The sequence below is a fragment of the Actinia tenebrosa genome, unplaced genomic scaffold (assembly GCF_029948245.1).
Source record: "Actinia tenebrosa isolate PJP-AT-01 unplaced genomic scaffold, QUT_ActTen_1.0 PGA_scaffold17__23_contigs__length_9995812, whole genome shotgun sequence".
Lineage (NCBI taxonomy): Eukaryota > Metazoa > Cnidaria > Anthozoa > Actiniaria > Actiniidae > Actinia > Actinia tenebrosa.
The window spans coordinates 1416002-1436688 of record NW_028292577.1 but is presented as its reverse complement, the minus strand read 5'-3'; the positions used below and the strand labels follow the sequence as shown (position 1 = coordinate 1436688).

The window sequence follows — 20687 nt, the reverse complement described above, 5'->3', positions numbered from 1 at the left end:
GAGAAAAGAGAGAGAAAAATGTTGGCACTTGGGTATACAACATGTCTCCCCATTAATAATTGATGACTGCCAGCTATCAGCATTAATGAACTTAATAATAGACCCTTTTTAAAATTGTCTTGGATGCGAGGCTAACATTGCAGTGCAAAAGAAATGCCACAAATTCCACCAAGAAGCGTGATTTCTTTGTATTTACGTCTTAGCCCAGTGGCGGATCCAGGTGTGGTTCCGTGGGTTCCATGGATCCCTTCTTTTATGAGACCTTGTGAAGCCAATCATGTTCTTTATCTTCAGTAGAATGAAATTGGAACCCCCCTTTAGTGAAGCCAATATTACCAGCTATTTCTGCGTGGCAGCCATTTTGTAACTCCCCTTTTTGAAATCCTGTATCTGCCAATGTAGCCTTGGATCCAAGATATTTTTGAGTAGGGTCCAATTCAAAGAATATCCAAAACTGGCAGGACACAAGAATATTTAAATGGTTGGAAAGAGCATAGTGAAATTAATAAAACTGTGAAGTTTGAAGGAAATAAGCGGTTCAAAACTTGTGAATATAGGAATACCTTTTGTCGGTATACAGACTACATACCATATCCTTAACTCAGTAAAACAATTGTACAAGTTAGTCCTAAGGTTTGTAGATCTACCGTAAAGTCTACTGAACGTACTAATTTGTGCAAATTTTGTGCCTGAATTTCTTGCCAAGGTTTTCACGGATATATGGTATGCGCACCGCTTTACTAAGGCTAGAGATGCCAAACGGCAAATGTTTTCCTGGAAAATTTACACATTTCAAAAATTATATCTTCGCGATTTTTGAACTGATTTCCTACAAACTTGACCATTTTGACTAATTTTAACATGCTCTTGTTCTATTCATGATAGTTATTTGTCTGTTGAATTGCCGATTGATGTCTACAGATCATCCTTATGATCAGTGTGGAAGCCACTACTTATTAAAAAACAAGCATTTGATTGCACTGTGATTGCATGCGTGTTTATGTACATACCTTTACATGATATGCACTTGTAGTCTTTTGTGTTGACCATCGAACACTCAAGAGGGTAGCTGCACAGTTTATTACTGCACCTCGACACAGCTCGTAAAAAGTAGTTCAAGTATTGACAGCCGGCCAAGTAGACAAGACTTTCAGGGTTAGTCAAGTGATTAGCGTTATTCACCTCACAGATCCCTTGATTTTGGCAGTAGTTGATGCTGTGACAATCTGCATGCAATGCACATTTATCAATACACTGATTGCTTGTTTGCAGGGCAGAGTAGGTTTTGACAACATGACCTTGAAGCTTCATACTTGGTTGGGAGTATGTTGAAAGGCAAGTCTGTGCTAGCACTTGTATCCATGGAGACAACAACAAAATGATGACGTAGGACGCTAGCATTTTGGTAAAAAACATCAACCTCGGGATATCAAACGGTGTTAGCCGAATCAATCTGAAAGGAATTTGGAATTGTAAAATGTCATCTTCTACCACTACCACTACCACTACCACTACCACTACCACTACCACTACCACTACCACTACCACTACCACTACCACTACCACTACCACTACCACTACCACTACCACTACCACTACCACTACCACTACCACTACCACTACCACTACCACTACCACTACCACTACCACTACCACTACCACTACCACTACCACTACCACTACCACTACCACTACCACTACCACTACCACTACCACTACCACTACCACTACCACTACCACTACTATATTACAAACCTAAGTGAGTTTGTCTTTTTGATCAATTTCCTCTTGTTATTTTGTCACAAGACATCTTGACATTTCGTCTGGGACCCATATTATTTCTTTTAAACACTGCACCGATTGGTGATATTTTGCGGAAGTGCAACATCAACTTTCATCTATATGCTGATGACGCACAAATCTATTTCGCATTTTCTACATCTTCCTCAATTGAGCTCAATACAGCGAAACAACAAATTGAGACCTGTGTTTCAGAAATTGATAGATGGATGACTTGCAACAAGTTGAAACTAAATAAGGACAAAAGTGAAATTCTTGTTTTATCAAAACCTCGTCGTCCTCTACCACCCATTGCATCTCTTGAAATTTCGAACTCTGCTATTACTCGATCTACATCTGCTCGGAACATTGGTATCATCTTTGATATTTGTCATTGGAAGATCAGATACTTTCTGTATGTAAGACCTGCATTTTTCAAATTCATAATATTTGGAAAATTAGAAATACTCGAGTCGTAATGCATGTGAAACTCTTATCCATGCCCTCGTATCTTCGAAACTTGACTTCTGTAATTGCTTACTTTATGGTCTTCCCAATACTTCTCTCCAAAAATTGCAACATGTACAAAACGCAACTGCTCGACTTATTACCTTAAAACAAGATCATATTACTCCCATCTTATATGACCTGCACTGGCTACCTGTAGAACAGCGTATTGTCTTTAAGATTCTACTACTCACTTTCAAGGTCTTACATAATCAGACTCCTTGCTACTTAACGAGAAAATGAATGGGCAGCTAAAGAAATATCAGAAGAATACTTGGCCGAATTAATGGCGAAATTAGAAGAACTAAACGTAACGCGAAAACCAATATGAATAACTTTGGCGTGAAGACATCGACCGATGAAATAAATGTGACTTACAAAACGCGTTTTAGCAAGGGTACGTGAAAAAAGCTTAAGAGCAACGCTGGAGCTAGAAGGTGGGAAAGAAGTTAAAAAACTTACCATCTCCCTACGTAACTTTTGAATGAGATTGTGCATGATATGGATGAAGAATCGCAATAACAAGCAATGAATAAGGTGGAAAACTAGTGAAAACTAGTGTAAACTGCGTCGGTGTTTTCAGTAAAACAGTTGATAGATAGATAATTTGTAACACCGTATGGTATGTAAAAATGAAACTGACGTTTCGAACGTTAGTCCTTCATCGGAGTAAACAAGAGATGAATGCGGAAATGTGTTTATATAGTGAGCGTGGGTGATAAATAACCAATGAGAGATAAGTATAAGGGAAAACAAAAGGAAACAAGAGGATCGAACGTAACAATAGACTAATTAAACGAGAAGCGTTCGTTCATGCCAAGGGGATTAAGCGTGCCCAAGGTGTGAATTAGCCTCATTTCTTTAGTTTTGCGGCAATCGTTACCGCCTTTAATTAGGGATAAGCCGAATACAACAAAATCAGAAATGGAATGGTCGGTAGAATTAAAATGACGGGAGACTGGTTTGGAAGAGTCGTTTTTCCGAATATCATTGAGGTGATCCCTTATACGGTCACCTAATAATCAGAAAGAGAATGGTTAGCTAGATTAAAATGGCGGGAAACTGGTTTGGTGGGATCGTTATTGCGAATATCATAAAGATGATTGCAAATGCGATCACCAAGACGGTGGCCAGTCTCGCCCACATACAAAAGATTACAGCGGGTACATTTAATCCAATATACAACATTAGAAGTGGTACAAACAAAATGGTCAGTGATTTTAACAGTAGATTTAGGACAGACAACAGAAGTGTGAGAGGCTATGTGAGGACAAGTATAACAACGTTTACGAGAACAGCGAAAAGTACCAGGTTCTTTGTTAGAGGGAAGAACTCCCTTGACCAAGAAAGAACGAAGATTACGATCACGTTTATAAGAAAAAAGAGGGCGGTTGTTGAAAATAGCACAAGTGCGAGTATCAGAGTCAAGCAGAGAAACGTTGCGGTTAACAACGGGTTTAATGGAATTGTTAATAGGATGATACGTAAGAGTGAAAGGAATGCGATCATTAGAGGGACGAGTGTGAGGAGTGAGAGCGGTGGTACGATCAATAGTAGAAACTTTGCGAATGGCGCGATCAATAACATGAGAAGGATAATTACGCTTAAGGAAGAAGGAACGCATCTCAGAACATTTAACAGAAAAATCAAGATCATCACTACACAAACGACGAAGACGAAGAAATTGCGAGAACGGAATAGCGTTAAGAGTGTGCTTAGGATGAGAAGACGAGTAGAGTAAATAAGAATGAGAGTCAGTAGGTTTGTAATGACACTAGTGCTAAGACGGTCGTCATTAACACTAAGCAAGATGTCAAGGAAAGTGACTGATGTTTCACTAACCTCCCACGTAAAGTGTAAGGCAGGGTGAAAAGAGTTAACAAAAGAGATGAAAGAATCTAAGTCATTACGAGAACAAGAAGTAGCACCAATACAATCATCAATATACCGTCCAAAAAACTCAGGTTTAGGTCCAGTATATTGTTGAAAAACAAGGTTTTCGATATAACCAACAAACAAATTGGCATAACTAGAGCCCATCTTAGTACCCATAGCAACATCGTTTACCTGCCGATAATACCGATCACCGAAAGAAAAACAATTAAGAGTAAGAACAAGTTCAGCTAAGCGAAATAAAGTGGGAGTGCTGGGCTCGAGGACAGGACGAAGATCGAAAAAATGCTGAAGAGCACGAAGGCCCTCATCATTAGGAATAACAGTATACAAAGATTTGACATCCATGGCAAACAATAGCTTAGAAGAGTTATCAGGAAAGCGAAAATCATTAAAAATACTAAGAGCGTGATTAGTATCCTTAATATAAGTAGGTAAAGACTGAACAATAAGCAGCATGAGAGAATCTAAATAGCTAGAGATGAGTTCGGTAGGACAACTACAAGCAGAAGCAATAGGACGACCAGGGTTGTTAGCTTTGTGAATCTTAGGAAGAAAATAGACGTGAGAAGTACGAGGAGCAATAACAAAGAGGTTTTTAGCAGTGGAAGGTAAAGAGCCATCAGAAATGAAAGAGTTAACAGTGCCTTTAACTAAGTTTTGATTGTCAGGGGTAAGATCCTTATCCACTTCACAATAAAAATTAGTATCAAAGACTTGACGTAAAACCTCCTGTTTGTACAGGTCAGAACGCCAGACAACAACTGCACCGCCTTTGTCAGCGGGCTTGATAACAATGTCAGAACGATTGCGTAATTGACGTTTCCAACCATTCGTCCTTACTCTAATCTTTCTAAGGACGAATGGTTGGCTTTACGTCAATTACGCAATCGTTCTGACATTGTTATCAAGCCCGCTGACATTTGCAATCATCTTTATGATATTTGCAATAATGATCCTACCAAACCCGTTTCCCGCCATTTTAATCTAGCTAACCATTCTCTTTCTGACTTTATTGTTTTCGGTCTTTCTTTGATTAACGGCAACAATGATTGTCGCAAGACCAAAGAAATGCGGCTTATTCACCTATTGGACACTCTTAGTCCCAACGGGATTAATGAACGCTTTGCTTTCAACTAACCTTTTCTTTTGTCTTTTGATTGTTTGTTGTTGTTTTTGTTTCCTTGCCTACCTTGCTCTTATTGGTTTCTTTTGTCTTATTCCATCATATATATATTCCTTTCTACCACTTCTTTCTCTTTTACTCCGACGAAGGACTAGCGTCCGAAACGTCAGTAAGTTTTTTCATCTTTTCACGGTATATAATTTACCTTTTCATCATTACTGTTTTATTAGAAACACCGACGCATCACACACTAGTTTTTAGCTAGTTTTATCTTCTTAACAAAGTACTAATATAATTTATCTAAAGTAAATATGCTAATTAACTAATGCCTTTGTCTTTCAGTCCTTATAGTATAGAGTGCAAATAAGATACCCGTGAAGTGGATAGCTAGCTAACTAATTACTAACCGGTGTTTTTCAAATTGTTCCACTCTGGAGACCGTATTCGAAAAAAAATTCGTTTTCGGTGAAGAATTGTTCCGGATTCGCCCGGACTAGTGTGGACGGTAGGCCTAACCGAATAAAAATTCGGATTCAAATTTATCCGGCATAGTGTGGACGGAGCCTAAGGACGGGGCCTGAAAAAAATATCCTTTATCCCCATTTTTCTCCTTTCGCAAGCATTTTGGTCGACCATTCCAAATAGTCCATGGGCCTAGTCAGATTTCGGTACCACAAAGAGGGACAAATTGTGAGTATATCAATTCAAACATCATCTATAGACGTTTCAAATTCACGTGATAGCAATGCTAAAAGAGTAGCTTTATGGTATTTTTTTAAAGCTCAATTTCTTACAAAATCAATGATTGGCATGAAAGCGAGGCTGGAATAAAATTAATTATAAAAAATACTTTCTGATCCTCTTGTCCCATTTAATTGTACACAAAATATTGCCACAACTATAATAAAATCAGTATAGTAATTTAAATAAGGAAATGGATGTAATCTGAGTGCATAAAAAAATAAAAATAAGGACAATATAAAAACACCGATACCGAAATGCATTTGGGGTAAATTCAAGATTGCGTCCAAGGAACACAGTAAGTGTTTTCATTCTTTATCATTTCTTTCTATTTTAGACTGTAAAACACGGCAGAAAACTCACATTATGTGTTCTACATTAAGCGAACTACATAACACTCTATTTTAACGGACATTTTCGAGAAAATTACAATGCATTTTAGGTCACTTTTCTCAAAAACTTACAGAGCTTCAAGAATTGCTTACGAACGCCATTCAGACTTACATAAAATGTCTTAGTTCATTGTTAATGAAGAAAATTTCTGCCCTAAATTTAAAACACATTAGTATTAAGGCTAGCTAAAAGCTTTAAAAGCAAATTGAAATTTGTCAGTTGAACTTTTGTTATCAACAGACAACAGAATTGGAATTGCTTTAAAAATGTAAGTAAGATCTTTAAACAGACTCGGCCTGTTTAGTGTTTTTTTTGAGGCGGGGGGGGGGGGGGGGGGGGGGGGAGGGGGATGCGAAATAATTTATTGACTTATAAGCTTAAGTCTAGCTTAAGTTAAAAAAAACGTTCTTTCTAAAAGAAATGTCCTAGTCATTATTTACTGAAGTTACGTTATTGTTGACACATTGTTTCCCGAAGATGGCTCTTTTTCAATTAACAACATCATCTTGTTGTTTTCTATTCTTATGTTCTCGTGTTCTTTCCTCTCTTTTCGGCTCTGCAATCTAGATGTCTTCTCGCAGACTCTCTAGCGTTCATTTAGCCACTAATGGGTTTTCTCTTATTTTGATATTTTAAGGGTGGTGATAAGCGATGACAAGTTGTTTTATTTTAAGCAGACAACGTAACGTTTGTTTAGAGTAAATTATCGGAACAAGAAAACTGAAATAGTTGAAACCCTCGCATATACAGCAGTGACGCAGCTTAAGATGCTGTGCCGTGCCAAAATTGCCAGTGCTTGCAATCACTAGCACTACACTGCAATATACACATGTGTCAAATAATGAGTGGTTACAGTTTCATCGGCCAACTGGCGACGTTCATGTCTAGACGATCAAATCTTCAATTAAACTTCGTTCGAGGGCGTAAGCCCAGCATAATGGACTCTCCACTTACATATAGACTCTCCATAATGGACTCTCCACTTACACATAGACTCTCCATAATGGACTCTCCACTTACTTATACATATAGCTGTATCTCAGTACATAACAACGTTTTTGCAAATTAAATATTTGAAAGTTAAATTTGAATTATCAATACACCAGTTTCATATTGGATTCATACCTATGTTTTTTAAGGCCACAGACTTATTTGCTCAGGCTTGGCCGTTCAAGATGCACATCCTTTACATTAACGTTGACTTCTGCAAGTGATTTTGCTCTTAAGCGATCGAGGATAAGCTAGTGCAAATGAGTAGACTATTATATTCATGTATGCGTAAACAAGTGGAATCTGCAATTTGCAATTCAAAGGACAGGTGATTCCCAATGGATATAATGACCCTGACTTGACTTAAAATTAAACAGATGTAGTTAATAATATTACCTAATTGAGGTCATTAACAAGGCTTTTAAGGTTACCCGAAATGCTGAGTTATTGCAAAAAGGGGAAAAAGCTATAATAATATATGTATATGAGAATATACATAAACTATATATTGAACTGCGGTTGTAATGTATAAAGTTAAGCTGATCCTCGCAGTATATATCGAGCAACTTATGTGCAGCTGCAAATTGAAAGACTCAGAAAAAATTCTGAGTCATGACTAACATATGAGATAGATGTTCCCACGGTTAAAGTCAGCACGGGCCTCAAAAACGAGACTAACTTTGTTTGAAAATACATTTAATTACAGAAAAGCAGGTTTTTAAAGTTAACAAAAATACTTTTATGCCTCATCAGTTTAATGCAAGACACGTAAAATACATAAGTTTCGGATATAAATAAATTATATATAGCTTATATGTGTTCTTTTCTTAATTCTCGAAAAACGCTATCTTTTTAATTATAAATAAGCAAACAGGTACAGAGTTATTCATTTTTTTCATGTTGTTGCATCTAATTAGGTATTTGTATATATTATTATATGAACAGATTTTTCCCTCTGATTGACTGAATTTGAAAAGCTATATTTTATCAGAGTATAGAAACATAGAAATGGAGTCAAAACCATTTTTTTCTATACAAAATAAAACATAGAAATGACGTCACAGGAATTCTATTTTTCAAATTAAAGAATTTAGACATTTCAAATGTAATTTTTTTAAATTACGTCTTTTGATAAGAAGTGGTTTTTTGTAACATTTAAAGATAAAATTCAGCGATAAAACTTTACTAAAAAACATAATATAACACGACGTTTCGACGTTAACTGGACGTCATTATCAAGTGATAAAAACTAAGAAAACGTTAACTTATATACATGAATAATAATGAGTATAAAAAGGTGTGAAAATGAAAAACTATGTAATTTAATTAAGGCGGCTCCTCTGGGTTTTATCCGCGCGATACCATGCAACTTCAAATCGCAAGTACTCAGACGCAAACAATCCAATGCTAATTTTTTTTTTAGAAGTTTCAAAGGAAAGATGAAATTTTCGAATGAGCATGTTTTTACTGAAATCGGAATTAATGTAAGATTGCTGTTAAGCGTTGGTGCGTTTACTTCATTGCCTTTTTTCTCCATTTTTTGACCTAGGTTTTTAAATTGCTTTTGAGGTATTGGAGGATAAGTAATTTGCCCAAGGTACAGAAAATTTGAAGAAAATCTGTATGAGCATTTTCGAGAAATTTCATATTGAAGTTTTAAAGTGCAAAAAATTGCAAAAACAAAACATGTTAGCAACTTTGTGGAAAAGTAGTATTTTCTCAGTTTTGAGTTCCTAATTTTATCTAAAAAAATTGGTAAATCACTTTGGAATAATGGGTAGAAATTGTATAGAAATCGTACCATTTGATATTTCAAAATATTTGGTCGACTTAATAATTGGCTATGAGCCGTATTTTTGGACTATTGTCTTATCTTAATTTACATGCTCGTAAATTCAAATCTACTCGATGAATTTTTTTAAAATTTAGTCAACATTGACTGCAATATATAGGCAACAAGATGTCAAAATTTCATTTTCATTGAATCCTTTTAAAGCTTTCAAACTTTAATCCGCATCGAGAACTGTACAGGACGGCGATTCTCTTTAGCCCTTGTTTATTTGTTTTTTCATCGCTATTGTCCTCTTTCATCACATCCGCGTAAATTCCAGTGTGCTGTATGAGCTGGTCAATCATGGTCATTGCTGTAAAATTGCTTTCCGAAAATGTTGCCGAACTATGTAAATTAAGCACCGCGTTACTCAATTTGTTTAATTTGTGGCATGTCTACACCAGTAAAGAGTTTGTAAATCCCTTTCCAAGTACCTTGATATAAAAATCCCGTGTCTATCGATATGTTTTAAAGCGCAGAGAACCAGATACTGCATGACAAAGTCTTGTGATTCTTGGTTGCTTAATTTACATAGATCGGAAATTTAACTTTCGGAAAGCAATTTTACAGCAATTTACAGTTATGAAGCTTTTACGCAGAGGGCAGAGGGGGGCATCTTATCTTTCATTGTTATATTATTTACCGCTGTACATAATATGAGTAAGGGTGAGCCCGTCAGATACCGAGTGCTTCAACGTTGTATGTTGTAAATATAGAATGTCTTCTCGTCTAGACCAATGTAACAGTCTTCTTTACGGATTACCTAATTATCAGCTTGAGAAACTCCAACATGAACAGAACTGTGCTACTAGATTAGTTATTCGTAGCAACAAGTATGCACACGTTACACCTATTCTGCGCGAGCTACACTGGCTGCCAATCCATGCCAGAATTGAATACAAGATAATACTCTTGACCTTTAAGCTAAGGAATTGATGGTTTTCAACCATTCCCAAGAGAATAGGCCCTTTGCTTCTAGTGGTCACGTGCTTGGATACCGCTTAGCAACACAAAACTGGAGAGCAAGCCTTCCAGTAAACAAAAGTTGTAATAGGTCAAGCACGCGTGGTTTTATACGATAGTTTCATCGTTCAAAACGCTTAATCCTTTTGCCCTATCTACAAACACAGTAAGATAATCTTAAATTCTCTCCTTTGGACTCGATTTTTGGTTCGAAGTAACGATATTCTTCGCGTTATCGCGAAAAAATTGTCACCGCCGGCCCGCTCGACGGCTGAAAAACATGGCGACTTCGCAAGGTATGTACTTCAAAACTCTCCTTTTTTTTTGGTTTCTTTTCAATTATTGGACTTCTAAAATCTCTAAAATAACAGTTTAGATTGTGAATGGTGATCGATTGTAATTGGACGGCATTTTAATGGACGATTTGTTTATTTTTTGTGAGAGTGATTCCACGTCTAAAGTCAAGACTAACCCATGTTTACATATATTCGCTGTAGATGTTAGAACTCCCGACGAGCCATCACATACCAAGAAAAATTCTTCGTACTGATATTTTTATATTTATTTTTGTTTTAGATGAAGTAGAAACTCAAGACATCTCTATCTTTCCTTCCCTCACCTTCGATGATGTAGGGAGCTACGCTATAGAGAAGTCTGGCTGCACAAGCACTTCGAAAGCGTACAAATTTATGGCGGAACCAGGCTATTTACATGACGTTAAAGGTACTTGATAGCCAAAATGTTTTTTCTATTTCATTATGATATGAATGGCAGACAATTCACACTAATTTTTCCAATTTTTTAGTGATATATACCGACCAGTGCGTGAGAGTTAAATGCAAGTGTTACCGCTCAATGAGGAAGTCTGAACCACCGCACATTTTAGAGGTGTCAGTCCAGAACAACAATTTGACATTGCTGTCTGGGCTGTGCTCATGTGTAGCCGGGGCAGGTGGATACTGCCATCATGTGATCGGGCTTCTTTACTATTTAGCCCTTCTTAAGCAACTGGGACATCGGACATTGCCTGATGAGCTAACATGTACCAGCATGAAGCAGCGTTGGAGCATACCTAGAGGATCCAAAATCGCACAAAAAGAAATACAAGACGTGCTAGTGAAAAAACCCCAACTTGGCGCTTCGTACAGTAGATATATCAAGAGTAATTTGTATTCCCCATCTACCCAGTATCCTACCCTCACAAAAGAGCACTTTAATGGCTTCCAACCACCTTATCCTCTCTTTACAACCATTCTGCCCAATCAAGATCAACTTGGCAATATCCCATTTGTACAGAGCAAGTTTGGAAATGTCCCAAAAGGCTGTGTCCTGTCATATCAACAAAAGATGTCAACTGACTACATCATAAATGATTTTACTTGCACTTCTTTCCCAGAGCTTCCCCTCTCAAGTGCAGAGGACAGATTTAATAACAATGTGTCAATCTGTCTTGACAGTCGTCAACAATCTATATTTGGAACATTGTCTGTGACAACAGAGTCATCACTGAGAGTGCAGCAGCAAACAGTCACTCAAAGTCAGAGTGATGTATGGCACCTGCTCAGAAAAAAAAGGGTAACAGCAAGCAAATTTGGCATTGTCGCTCGCCGGGTGTCACATTTTGACACCCTTGTCAATCAGCTAAACCCCACCAGATTTGTACAAACTGCAGCAATGAGAAGAGGCATTGAACTTGAACCACATGCTGCCATGGTCTATGCTAGCAATGCAAAGGGTGGAAGAGTAAACCTCTTCCCATCTGGGCTGATTGTCCACCCAAAGTGCCCATGGCTAGGTTGTAGCCCAGACAGGAAAGTTTATGACCTTGATGCCGTAAATAATGGTCAGAATCCCTTTGGCTTGTTAGAAATAAAGGTCGTTAAAGAGGGGGAAACATCATTTGACAATGTGAGGTATCTCACCAAGGACCAGAACACTAACCAGTACAAACTGAAAACAACAGACATTTATTATTACCAGATCCAGTGCCAGCTTGGACTCACAGGATTAGAATGGTGTGATTTTTTCAGTTACATTGACGAAAATTTGTTTGTTTGCTCTAGAATTAATTTTGATTCAGTGTTTTTCCAGCAAGCAAAGGACAAAGTTGATAGTTTTTTCTTCAATTACTATTTACATTAATACACTAAGATTTTTGTTGTTGTTCTCAAACCATGGCCAGATTTCTTATGATAACAAATATTATATTATTTTTATTAATGACAAATCAATTCATAATCTTAATTTATTTTTTATTATATTTATATCATATTAGTATTATATTTATTTGTGCTATTTAGATTTTGTGTTTGTTCATTAGTTTTTTTTTTTTGAGTTTTCATTTACAAACAAATTGAAATAGTTACAAAAAGCAATCCAAGACACATGATAAACCAACCTGCATTAAAGATTATCTAATGGGTTATGTAAGCCACATTAATCATACATTCACCAACTTCTTACAGACACTATGCCTCATTATTACCATTGGATAAAATAAGTGGGCCTTGAAAATTTGTAAGGAGGCAGGCTACAGTATATAACTGATTGACTGAACCTAAAGTGGACAATGGCACATCTGAATCAAAAAAGTGGTACTCTTTGACTCTTCTTATTGCCCTCTCGACATGAATTCTAAGACTTGCTAGTGTCTTTGTTTTTTGAACATCTGCGGCAGAGAATTGTTCCTGACTTTCAAGAAACGGAGGAATATTTAACTCTACCCGCTTCTCCCTAAGTAAATCTTCAATGTCAAACCCTTTGTCTGCCATGACTGAATCACCAGGTTCTAACAAATCTAGAATGCCGCTGCACCTTGTGATTTCCTTATCACTAATCCCCCCTGTGTAAAGGCTAGAAACGAAGCTAATAGCTCCATTAGGGGTAATGCCTATCAAACCCTTGAGTGTAGTATTACTCTTATAACTAGAATAAAGCTGCGACTGAAGTAGTAGGGAGGTAGGTGTTTGAACAAAAATCTCTGTACAATCTAAAATGACACGTGTGCTTGCATAAAGCTTTTTAAAACCTTCTGGCATAAACCTATCAACATCTTGCCTTGAAGGCCAGATCACTTGACTACCAAGAAGAAAATACAAAAAATTAGTCCATGTGATCAATTTCCTGCAAACTGACGATTTATGTATTCGGAACCTATGAGCTAAATCCTGTCCGAATAGACCTAGTTTGAGGCGTACACAAAACATAAACAATTCATCCACAAGAAGCATATTTCTTGAGTCTGGTCTACTTTCTCTTTCTCCAGAGGCATAACAATATGTCATTTGTGCAGCACATGGCTGCAAAAACTTAAAAAAGAACTGAATATGTAAATAGGATGGGAAACCTGTATAAAATCTTATGATCTCATTGTCTGTGCCAAATCTCTCAAGCCCAAATTTATTAAGTGCTAATTGTTCTGCAGCTTGCCTCTTAATGTCCTCAATTTCTTTTGCAGCTTCAACTTTAACCCTTTTTATTTCAGTGAGGGCAGCTGCAGTTTCATTTCTACTTTGTTCAAGTTGCTTTTGTGCATCTTGGAACTGTGCTCTGAGTGACTGGACTTGTGCTTGTAGTGAAGAAAGAGATGCTTCTCGATGTCTGATAGTATTTTATTCTACAACGATGATAGAGTCCTAAGATACAAATATATAAAATCTAAGCTAAATAATAGCACTTAAAGTAAATCATGTATAGATAAATGTGAAGTAAACGATTACACATATAATAAATGGAAAACTTACATAAATAAAGATATACTGGTGCTGAATAGTCTTGTATTATAGTTCTGTCCTAAAACGTAATCTTAACGTAAACAAGATGGCCGCTCCTACTGAGCCGGTCAGCGGTATCTAACTCGTGTCCAGGCCCTAGTGGCCAGTAGAGAACTCTTCATCCCCCCCAGTCCTGGAATCTCTGACTGGGCAGTCAGAATTACTGGACTCAGTTTCTAACCCAGGTGCCTGTCTCGGGTTCATAGCGCCGTGGTGTCCTTCTGTCACGTGTAGGGCGTATGTATGGAGGTGCCTGGGTCAACGGGTTTTCTGGGGGACTGACGTCTGGTTGTGGTCCCTCGGTGGCTGGTGGTTGGGGGAGTGTGGGGACGATGGGTTGAGGAACGTTTGGGGATGTGGCACATGGTTCATCTTGTGGTAGCTCACAGGTCTCTTCAAGTGGTCCCTTGTCTGTGGGTATCAGTATGTGCTCCTGCTCCTGGCTTCTTCCTAGGGACGGCGGCGGGGATACTGTCTGCTGCGGGACTGTCGGGTGGACTGGTGTGGCGAAGGTAGAGGGGGTGTGGCCGCTTGTGACGGGGCATTGCGGTTGCAGTCGGCACATCTTTCTCTGGTGTCCTGAATGTCCTTTGATAGCCCAGGCCAGTAGACGATGGCACGGGCACGCTGTTCCATCGTGGAGGCCCCTTGGTGGGCAGCGTGGAGGTGCTGGAGGATCCCTTGGCGTAGGGAGGAGGGAACAATGACGCGGTCGTTGTACAGCAGGACACCTTCTTGGATATAGATGGATTCGCTGATTGGGGAGAGATTGGTTAAGGTAGGGTCTTTGCTGTCTATATTGCCGTTTTGCTCGAGGAGACGGAGAGCGTGGCAGAGGGATTCATCTTTAGCTGTTTCCTGTGCTAGGAGGGACCACGATATTGCACTGAGGCCTTGAGCGTCTTCGCGGATTGTAGACATCAGCGCTGATTCTGCTAGGTCAGGTTCGCTTGGTTTACCGAGTGAGTAGTGGTTCTCGGAGCTCGATGGTGAGGGGTGTCTTGAAGTGGCGTCAGCGGCGTGGTTGGTTTTCCCGGGTCTGTGGACAATCTCGAAGCGCCACGGTAGGGTGCGCTGCTTTAGTCGGAACAGGCGGGAGTTCGATATTTCGTCTAGTGTGCGGTCACCGAAGATTTTTACTAGTGGCTTATGGTCGGTTACTATCACAAGGTTGTCACATCCTTGCGTAAAATATCGTGTTTGTTCGAGGCCCCAAGCGACAGCAAGTGCCTCACCTTCGACGGCTGCGTAACGCTGCTCTGCTGATGAAAGGAATCTTGAACCTGCTAGCGTGATTTTCCATCCCCCTGGGCAGCAGTCTGGTATACCGGAGGGGCAGTTGCAATGTTGCTGAAGCAGGAAGTAACCGATCCCGCGGTTGGACCAATCAGGCCGTAGGCAGGTGCGCCGTTGCATGTCAAAGATTTCAACACCTTCCCGGATGGCTTCTACGATGACTTCTTTGGACTGTTGGAATGCTGCCTCCAGGTCTTGGGACCATGTGAACTTACATCGAGGGCTGAGAAAAGGTTTGAATACGGCCATTGTGTCTCGCAACTGTGCGTAGTTCGCCACCTGGTTGACGAGGCCAAACCAGCTCCTGATGTCTGTCGTTGATTCTGGGGAGGGGAAGTCGCGGATGGCATCCAGGTACTTGGGGAGCGGTTCGATTGTTGCGTCCGATATCTGGAATCCCGCAAAGCTGACACTTTTCCCTGCAAATTGAAACTTATCTGGGTTGAGGACGATGCCGGACTGGCCGACTCTGGTCAGGAAGTCAATCGTTCTCCACCAATGTTGTTCCAGATCGGTGTCGTGGTGTATGGTGTCATCTACGCAACGTTCCTTTCGTTCAAACTCCGAGAGGATGGCACTGAAACGGCGATTGTATCCGTCTCCTGAGGACAGGAAGCCTTGCGGCGCCCTGGTGTATCGCCAGCGTCCAAATGGTGTGATAAACGTGGTGAAATGGCGATCTGATTCTCGCAGTGGGACGCTGTGATAACCGTTCCAGGCATCCGTGACCGTCTTCCACGTGTTCTTGGGGATGCGTCGCGCCAGGTGGAAGGGTGACTCAGTGGCGAAGGTTTCGCGTTGGCAGAACTTGTTAAGGGGTGATAGGTCCACAGTCCTGCGGGGTGAACCGTCGTGCTTCCGAGTGACCACCATGCGGTGGCACCAGGTCACCGGTTCCCCATACGGCACTCGCTCGACAACACCGAGTGCCTCGTCGCGGAGGAGGTCCTCGTAGACTTTCTGCTGCCAATGGACAGGTATGCTGGCTGGTTTGTGACATGCCTTTGGTGTGGCCTCTGGATCCACATGTATCTCAACTGGAGGTCCTGCCATGCAGGGCAATGCTCGATGAGGGCAAGTGTTGAAGGTTGAAGATGCGTATTGTTCGAGGAGCCAGGCTTTCATTCTTTCATTGTTTTCCGGGGTGCACGGAAATGGTAGCTCGTTGGGGCGTTGTGGTGGGGCTGTGCGCAGAGGGCATGAACACGTTGTGTCGTTGGCATTAGGTGGCGTAGTACAGCCATCGTTGATAGACCTACTGGCGTTGATGGATGAGGGTTGTTGTGGTTTATGGACGCTGTCGTGGACGTGTATGCCGTTGAGGGGTGTCTTTGTGTTCTCTCTGGTAGGGAAGTGCTCGCCCAGTAGGTCGAGGTTGAGCAGTGACTCGTAGGACAGGTACATGTCTCGCACGGAGCTGCTTACATACACCATCGAGCGGCAGTAGAGAACTCTTCATGTAGGTCATCCATGCTGAAGGTTGTAGAAGTGCTGGGACTATTATCTTCATTGTCATCACTTTCATCTGTCTGAGTGTCTCTGTAAAAAGGTTTTGAAATTATGATGACACTCAGTTCACACTCAGTTCACACTAAATAAAAAATTATAAAAGACTAAATTATTAAAATTATAAAATTATTTTGGTTTAAACCAAAATAAACATCAAGTACAATTCCATCAGTCAAGTCTAAATGAAATGTATTGAAGTAGAAATATGTGATATTCATTACCTATCTACTTGTCGAATTATCTTTCTTCTTGCTTTGGATTTGGTTGACCAGTCAAAGATTGATGGTACAGCTTCTCTTTTTAGCAACTGACGTCCAGAATCAGTGGGAGGATTGTAATCTTCCTCAGTGAAGTGTTTTGAGCACACTCTGGTACTTTTGTTAACCTATTATAAATCAAATGTCCTTTTAATAACAATGTAACTGTATTCAACTATTTTTATCTTCATTACAGTTTTTTAAAGATCCACAGGCAATTCGTATTGTGCATTGATATTGTTAGATTCCTATATACCTTGAAGTGTGGGCCCACATCTCTTCGTATCTTCACCAGCCATTCCTTTTTCAATTGCTCATCCCTTGCACGGCCTGGTAAGCGGTGAAACTTTAAATCAGGATGATATCGAGAATCTCCGTTACACAAGGGAACACAACAATGGTACGAAGAATTTTTCTTGGTATGTGATGGCTCGTCGGGAGTTCTAACATCTACAGCGAATATATGTAAACATGGGTTAGTCTTGACTTTAGACGTGGAATCACTCTCACAAAAAATAAACAAATCGTCCATTAAAATGCCGTCCAATTACAATCGATCACCATTCACAATCTAAACTGTTATTTTAGAGATTTTAGAAGTCCAATAATTGAAAAGAAACCAAAAAAAAAGGAGAGTTTTGAAGTACATACCTTGCGAAGTCGCCATGTTTTTCAGCCGTCGAGCGGGCCGGCGGTGACAATTTTTTCGCGATAACGCGAAGAATATCGTTACTTCGAACCAAAAATCGAGTCCAAAGGAGAGAATTTAAGATTATCTTACTGTGTTTGTAGATAGGGCAAAAGGATTAAGCGTTTTGAACGATGAAACTATCGTATAAAACCACGCGTGCTTGACCTATTACAACTTTTGTTTACTGGAAGGCTTGCTCTCCAGTTTTGTGTTGCTAAGCGGTATCCAAGCACGTGACCACTAGCTGCAAAGGGCCTATTAAATAACAAAAGACACGGCGGCCATGTCGGAGGATATAACAAAAGAATTCATTGGCAATTCTTTAGCAGCAGTAAGGGGGACTCGCGATCACCATTCGGAATCGCCCGGGAATTACCCGTGTTTATGCACTAGCGTCCCCCGCGGGAATTACCCGTGTTCTGTTATGTGTTGCGCGAAGATTCCCTTACTGCTGCTATGTTTGCGAAGGTTAAAATATTTGTGTCGCAAATGAGGGTTAAGATATTCGTTAGATATAGATGGACGCCATCAAAAGCATTCAGAACAAGACTGTGCGCAAGCTCAGGACCCGGGTGTTGGATAATTTGGACGCCGACTTTGCCTTCACGACATTTATGGAGGGAGATACAGATGAAACTATGGATTACGAAAGGGCCAAAAAGATAATCGACGTAATGCCAGAAGGTAACTACCGGTTGGAATTGACGTTTATAAAGTATTTGGACGGCGAATGGGTAATAGAAAAGGGCAGGAATCCAATACGGGCGTCTGGTAAGAAGGACCTGTTCGTTTTAAACAAGGACACGCGACCGGGAGCACTTGAGGGAATAGACATGCTCTTCTACGAGGTTGCTTACCCGGTTACCGTGGTGATTTACGGTGCTTATGAAATTAAGGAGCCGGACGTTAAGAAGTTGAAGCCAATGCGACATCCTGGTAATTGTGTCGGGAAGTTGGTGAGAGAGTTCTTTGAGGATTCCTCTCGTGGTGGTAAGCTTACGTTGAAGAGAAGAGAAGCCATCAGGAAATGGGAGCATGCCACGCGTAGGGCTGGAGCAACGATAGACAACATCAAAAAGCTGGAGGTTGCTTTAGAAAGGCGCATACAAGTGAAAGATATCACCGACGGGTTTATTTACTCCGGGACGCATAAGTATGGTGGTCGTGGAGCGCCTATCGTAATTTACCAGCATAACGCACATGCGTGGCGAGAACTCAGATTCCCTAAGAAGAAAGAAACCAAGGTTTACAAGGAGTCACCGCTTGCAGAACTAATGCACGAGAATTCCATTTGGTTAATGGATGCGGAGGGAAGTCAATTTATGACCCAAGACGGCACTTTGTATCGTCCTGAAGTGGAACAGCTGCGCATTCAAAGCGCCTGTGAGACTTTAGGAGAAGACTTCTCTGACGAAGTGCTTAGCAGTCGCAGTTTGGACTTCTTAGCCGCAAAGAAAAGAAACGGGTGGAAATCCACGCCGGAGGAGTTCAAAGATATAGCTAAAGCTTGTGTAGAACACGGTCACGGTGGTCTGTGGAACATGGAGTACGATGAAGACGAATACGTGTCGCTGGATATGAAACATTGTTACCCTGCAAGCTTTAAAGGCCTAGGAGATTGTAAGGAATATTACGACCGTTACGGACATCCAGATTCACAGTTCTTTCGTGTTGCGTTGGATGGTCACTACGACGCCCCAGCAACGGGGTTTGTACGGTTGACCACCTGGAAATTAGCAGCGGGTCTGCACCCCATAATCTATGCGTGGTATGGGAAGCACCTGCAGGAGAAAGAATGGATACCCATACCCCTATTGAAGTTCTTTGAAGAGCGCAAACTTTTAAAATACACAGCGCATGAAGCCATACTTTGTCACAGCGCCTTCACGCAATGGTTACCGGAGCATAACCCCACGGCGCGTGTGGTCATAGGTAAATTCACGCAGGGCGCAAAAGAAGGAGAGAAACATATGCAGCGGCGCCTGATAACGGACGAAGGCGAGCTAAGCTTCCTCATCAAGCGCGCGCATGACAAAGGAACGATGGTGTCTGTAGAGAAATGGGACTACCTTGTCGACGATAAACTACACGAATGGAATGCGCTGTGTTATTACCAGGACCATCGACCGCAGTATTACCATCTGCGTGCCAGCATGCTCGCATATGCGCACATTAACCTATTAGCGATGCTGTTAAGATTTGACAAAGAAGATATCCCCCGCGTAGCCACGGATTCCTTATACGTGAAACCGCACGTATTGGAAAAGATGAAGGCATTCTACACTGCCGATGAACTTGCAGAAAGTGGCCAATGGCGCGTCAAAGATGAGGAGATAAGAGCCTGGAGGGCACGCGTAGAATATCACGGGGGCACCTCCGGTGCCTTGCACACCCAGGGCACCGTAGCGCCGACGGAAGGGCCACTGCCCTCAGTTGCGGATCCAATCTCTTACCAACGCTTCTCTTACCTTTACGGTACGGGAGGCAGCGGTAAGACGACGCGTGTGTTAGAACTCTTTCCTAAGATAAAGGTGCTAACGCCAACGCACCGTTTGGAACGAGAACTCTGCGAAATGGGCCACGACGCACAAACCTACCACAGCTTCTTCCGTTGGAATGGCCAAAAGTGGGTACCAGAAGCCATCCACGACATACCTCCGGTGATACTTTGGGATGAGATTTGCACCGTTCCTTTAGAAATCCTCAAAGAATTCGTAGAATTCCTCCGTGGAAAGTGTCAAGTAATATTCGCCGGAGATCCCTGCCAGCCTCCTCCAATAGCCGGAGAGATGCCCCACGAATGGCTGAAAGATTTCGTAGACCATGCGGAGGAAATTAACACCGACTACCGCAGTAAGGATCAAATAAGAAACCTGAAAGCGGAATTAAGGGGCCTTAGTGATGCCGAGCAATGCAAGACACTGCGCAAACGCGTACG

General features: G+C 40.8%; 2 protein-coding genes across 2 annotated transcripts; one reads left to right on the top strand and one right to left on the bottom strand.

Moving 5' to 3' along the window:
* Positions 1–10243: 10243 nt before the first annotated feature.
* LOC148910184 (uncharacterized) lies at positions 10244–12437 on the top strand. Its single transcript, XM_089031753.1, has 3 exons — positions 10244–10519; positions 10800–10946; positions 11029–12437. Exons 1-3 carry the CDS (start codon positions 10504–10506, stop codon positions 12363–12365), a joined length of 1500 nt encoding a protein of 499 aa, XP_088887879.1. The 5' UTR covers positions 10244–10503; the 3' UTR covers positions 12366–12437.
* Positions 12438–16761: 4324 nt separating this feature from the next.
* LOC148910183 (THAP domain-containing protein 2-like) lies at positions 16762–20137 on the bottom strand. Its single transcript, XM_089031754.1, has 4 exons — positions 17710–20137; positions 17315–17508; positions 17023–17186; positions 16762–16883 (listed from the first exon to the last, which is right to left on the bottom strand). The coding sequence occupies exons 1-4, from the start codon at positions 17723–17725 to the stop codon at positions 16874–16876; spliced, it is 384 nt and encodes a 127-aa protein (XP_088887880.1). The 5' UTR covers positions 17726–20137; the 3' UTR covers positions 16762–16873.
* Between the last annotated feature and the right edge of the window lie 550 nt (positions 20138–20687).

Bases quoted from the DNA above. Each gene is read 5' to 3' on its own strand.
- LOC148910184 (XM_089031753.1), top strand. The intron at 10,947-11,028 runs GTACTTGATAGC...CCAATTTTTTAG, and splicing joins CTATTTACATGACGTTAAAG to TGATATATACCGACCAGTGC.
- LOC148910183 (XM_089031754.1), bottom strand. The intron at 17,187-17,314 runs GTATATAGGAAT...GATTTATAATAG, and splicing joins ATGTGGGCCCACACTTCAAG to GTTAACAAAAGTACCAGAGT.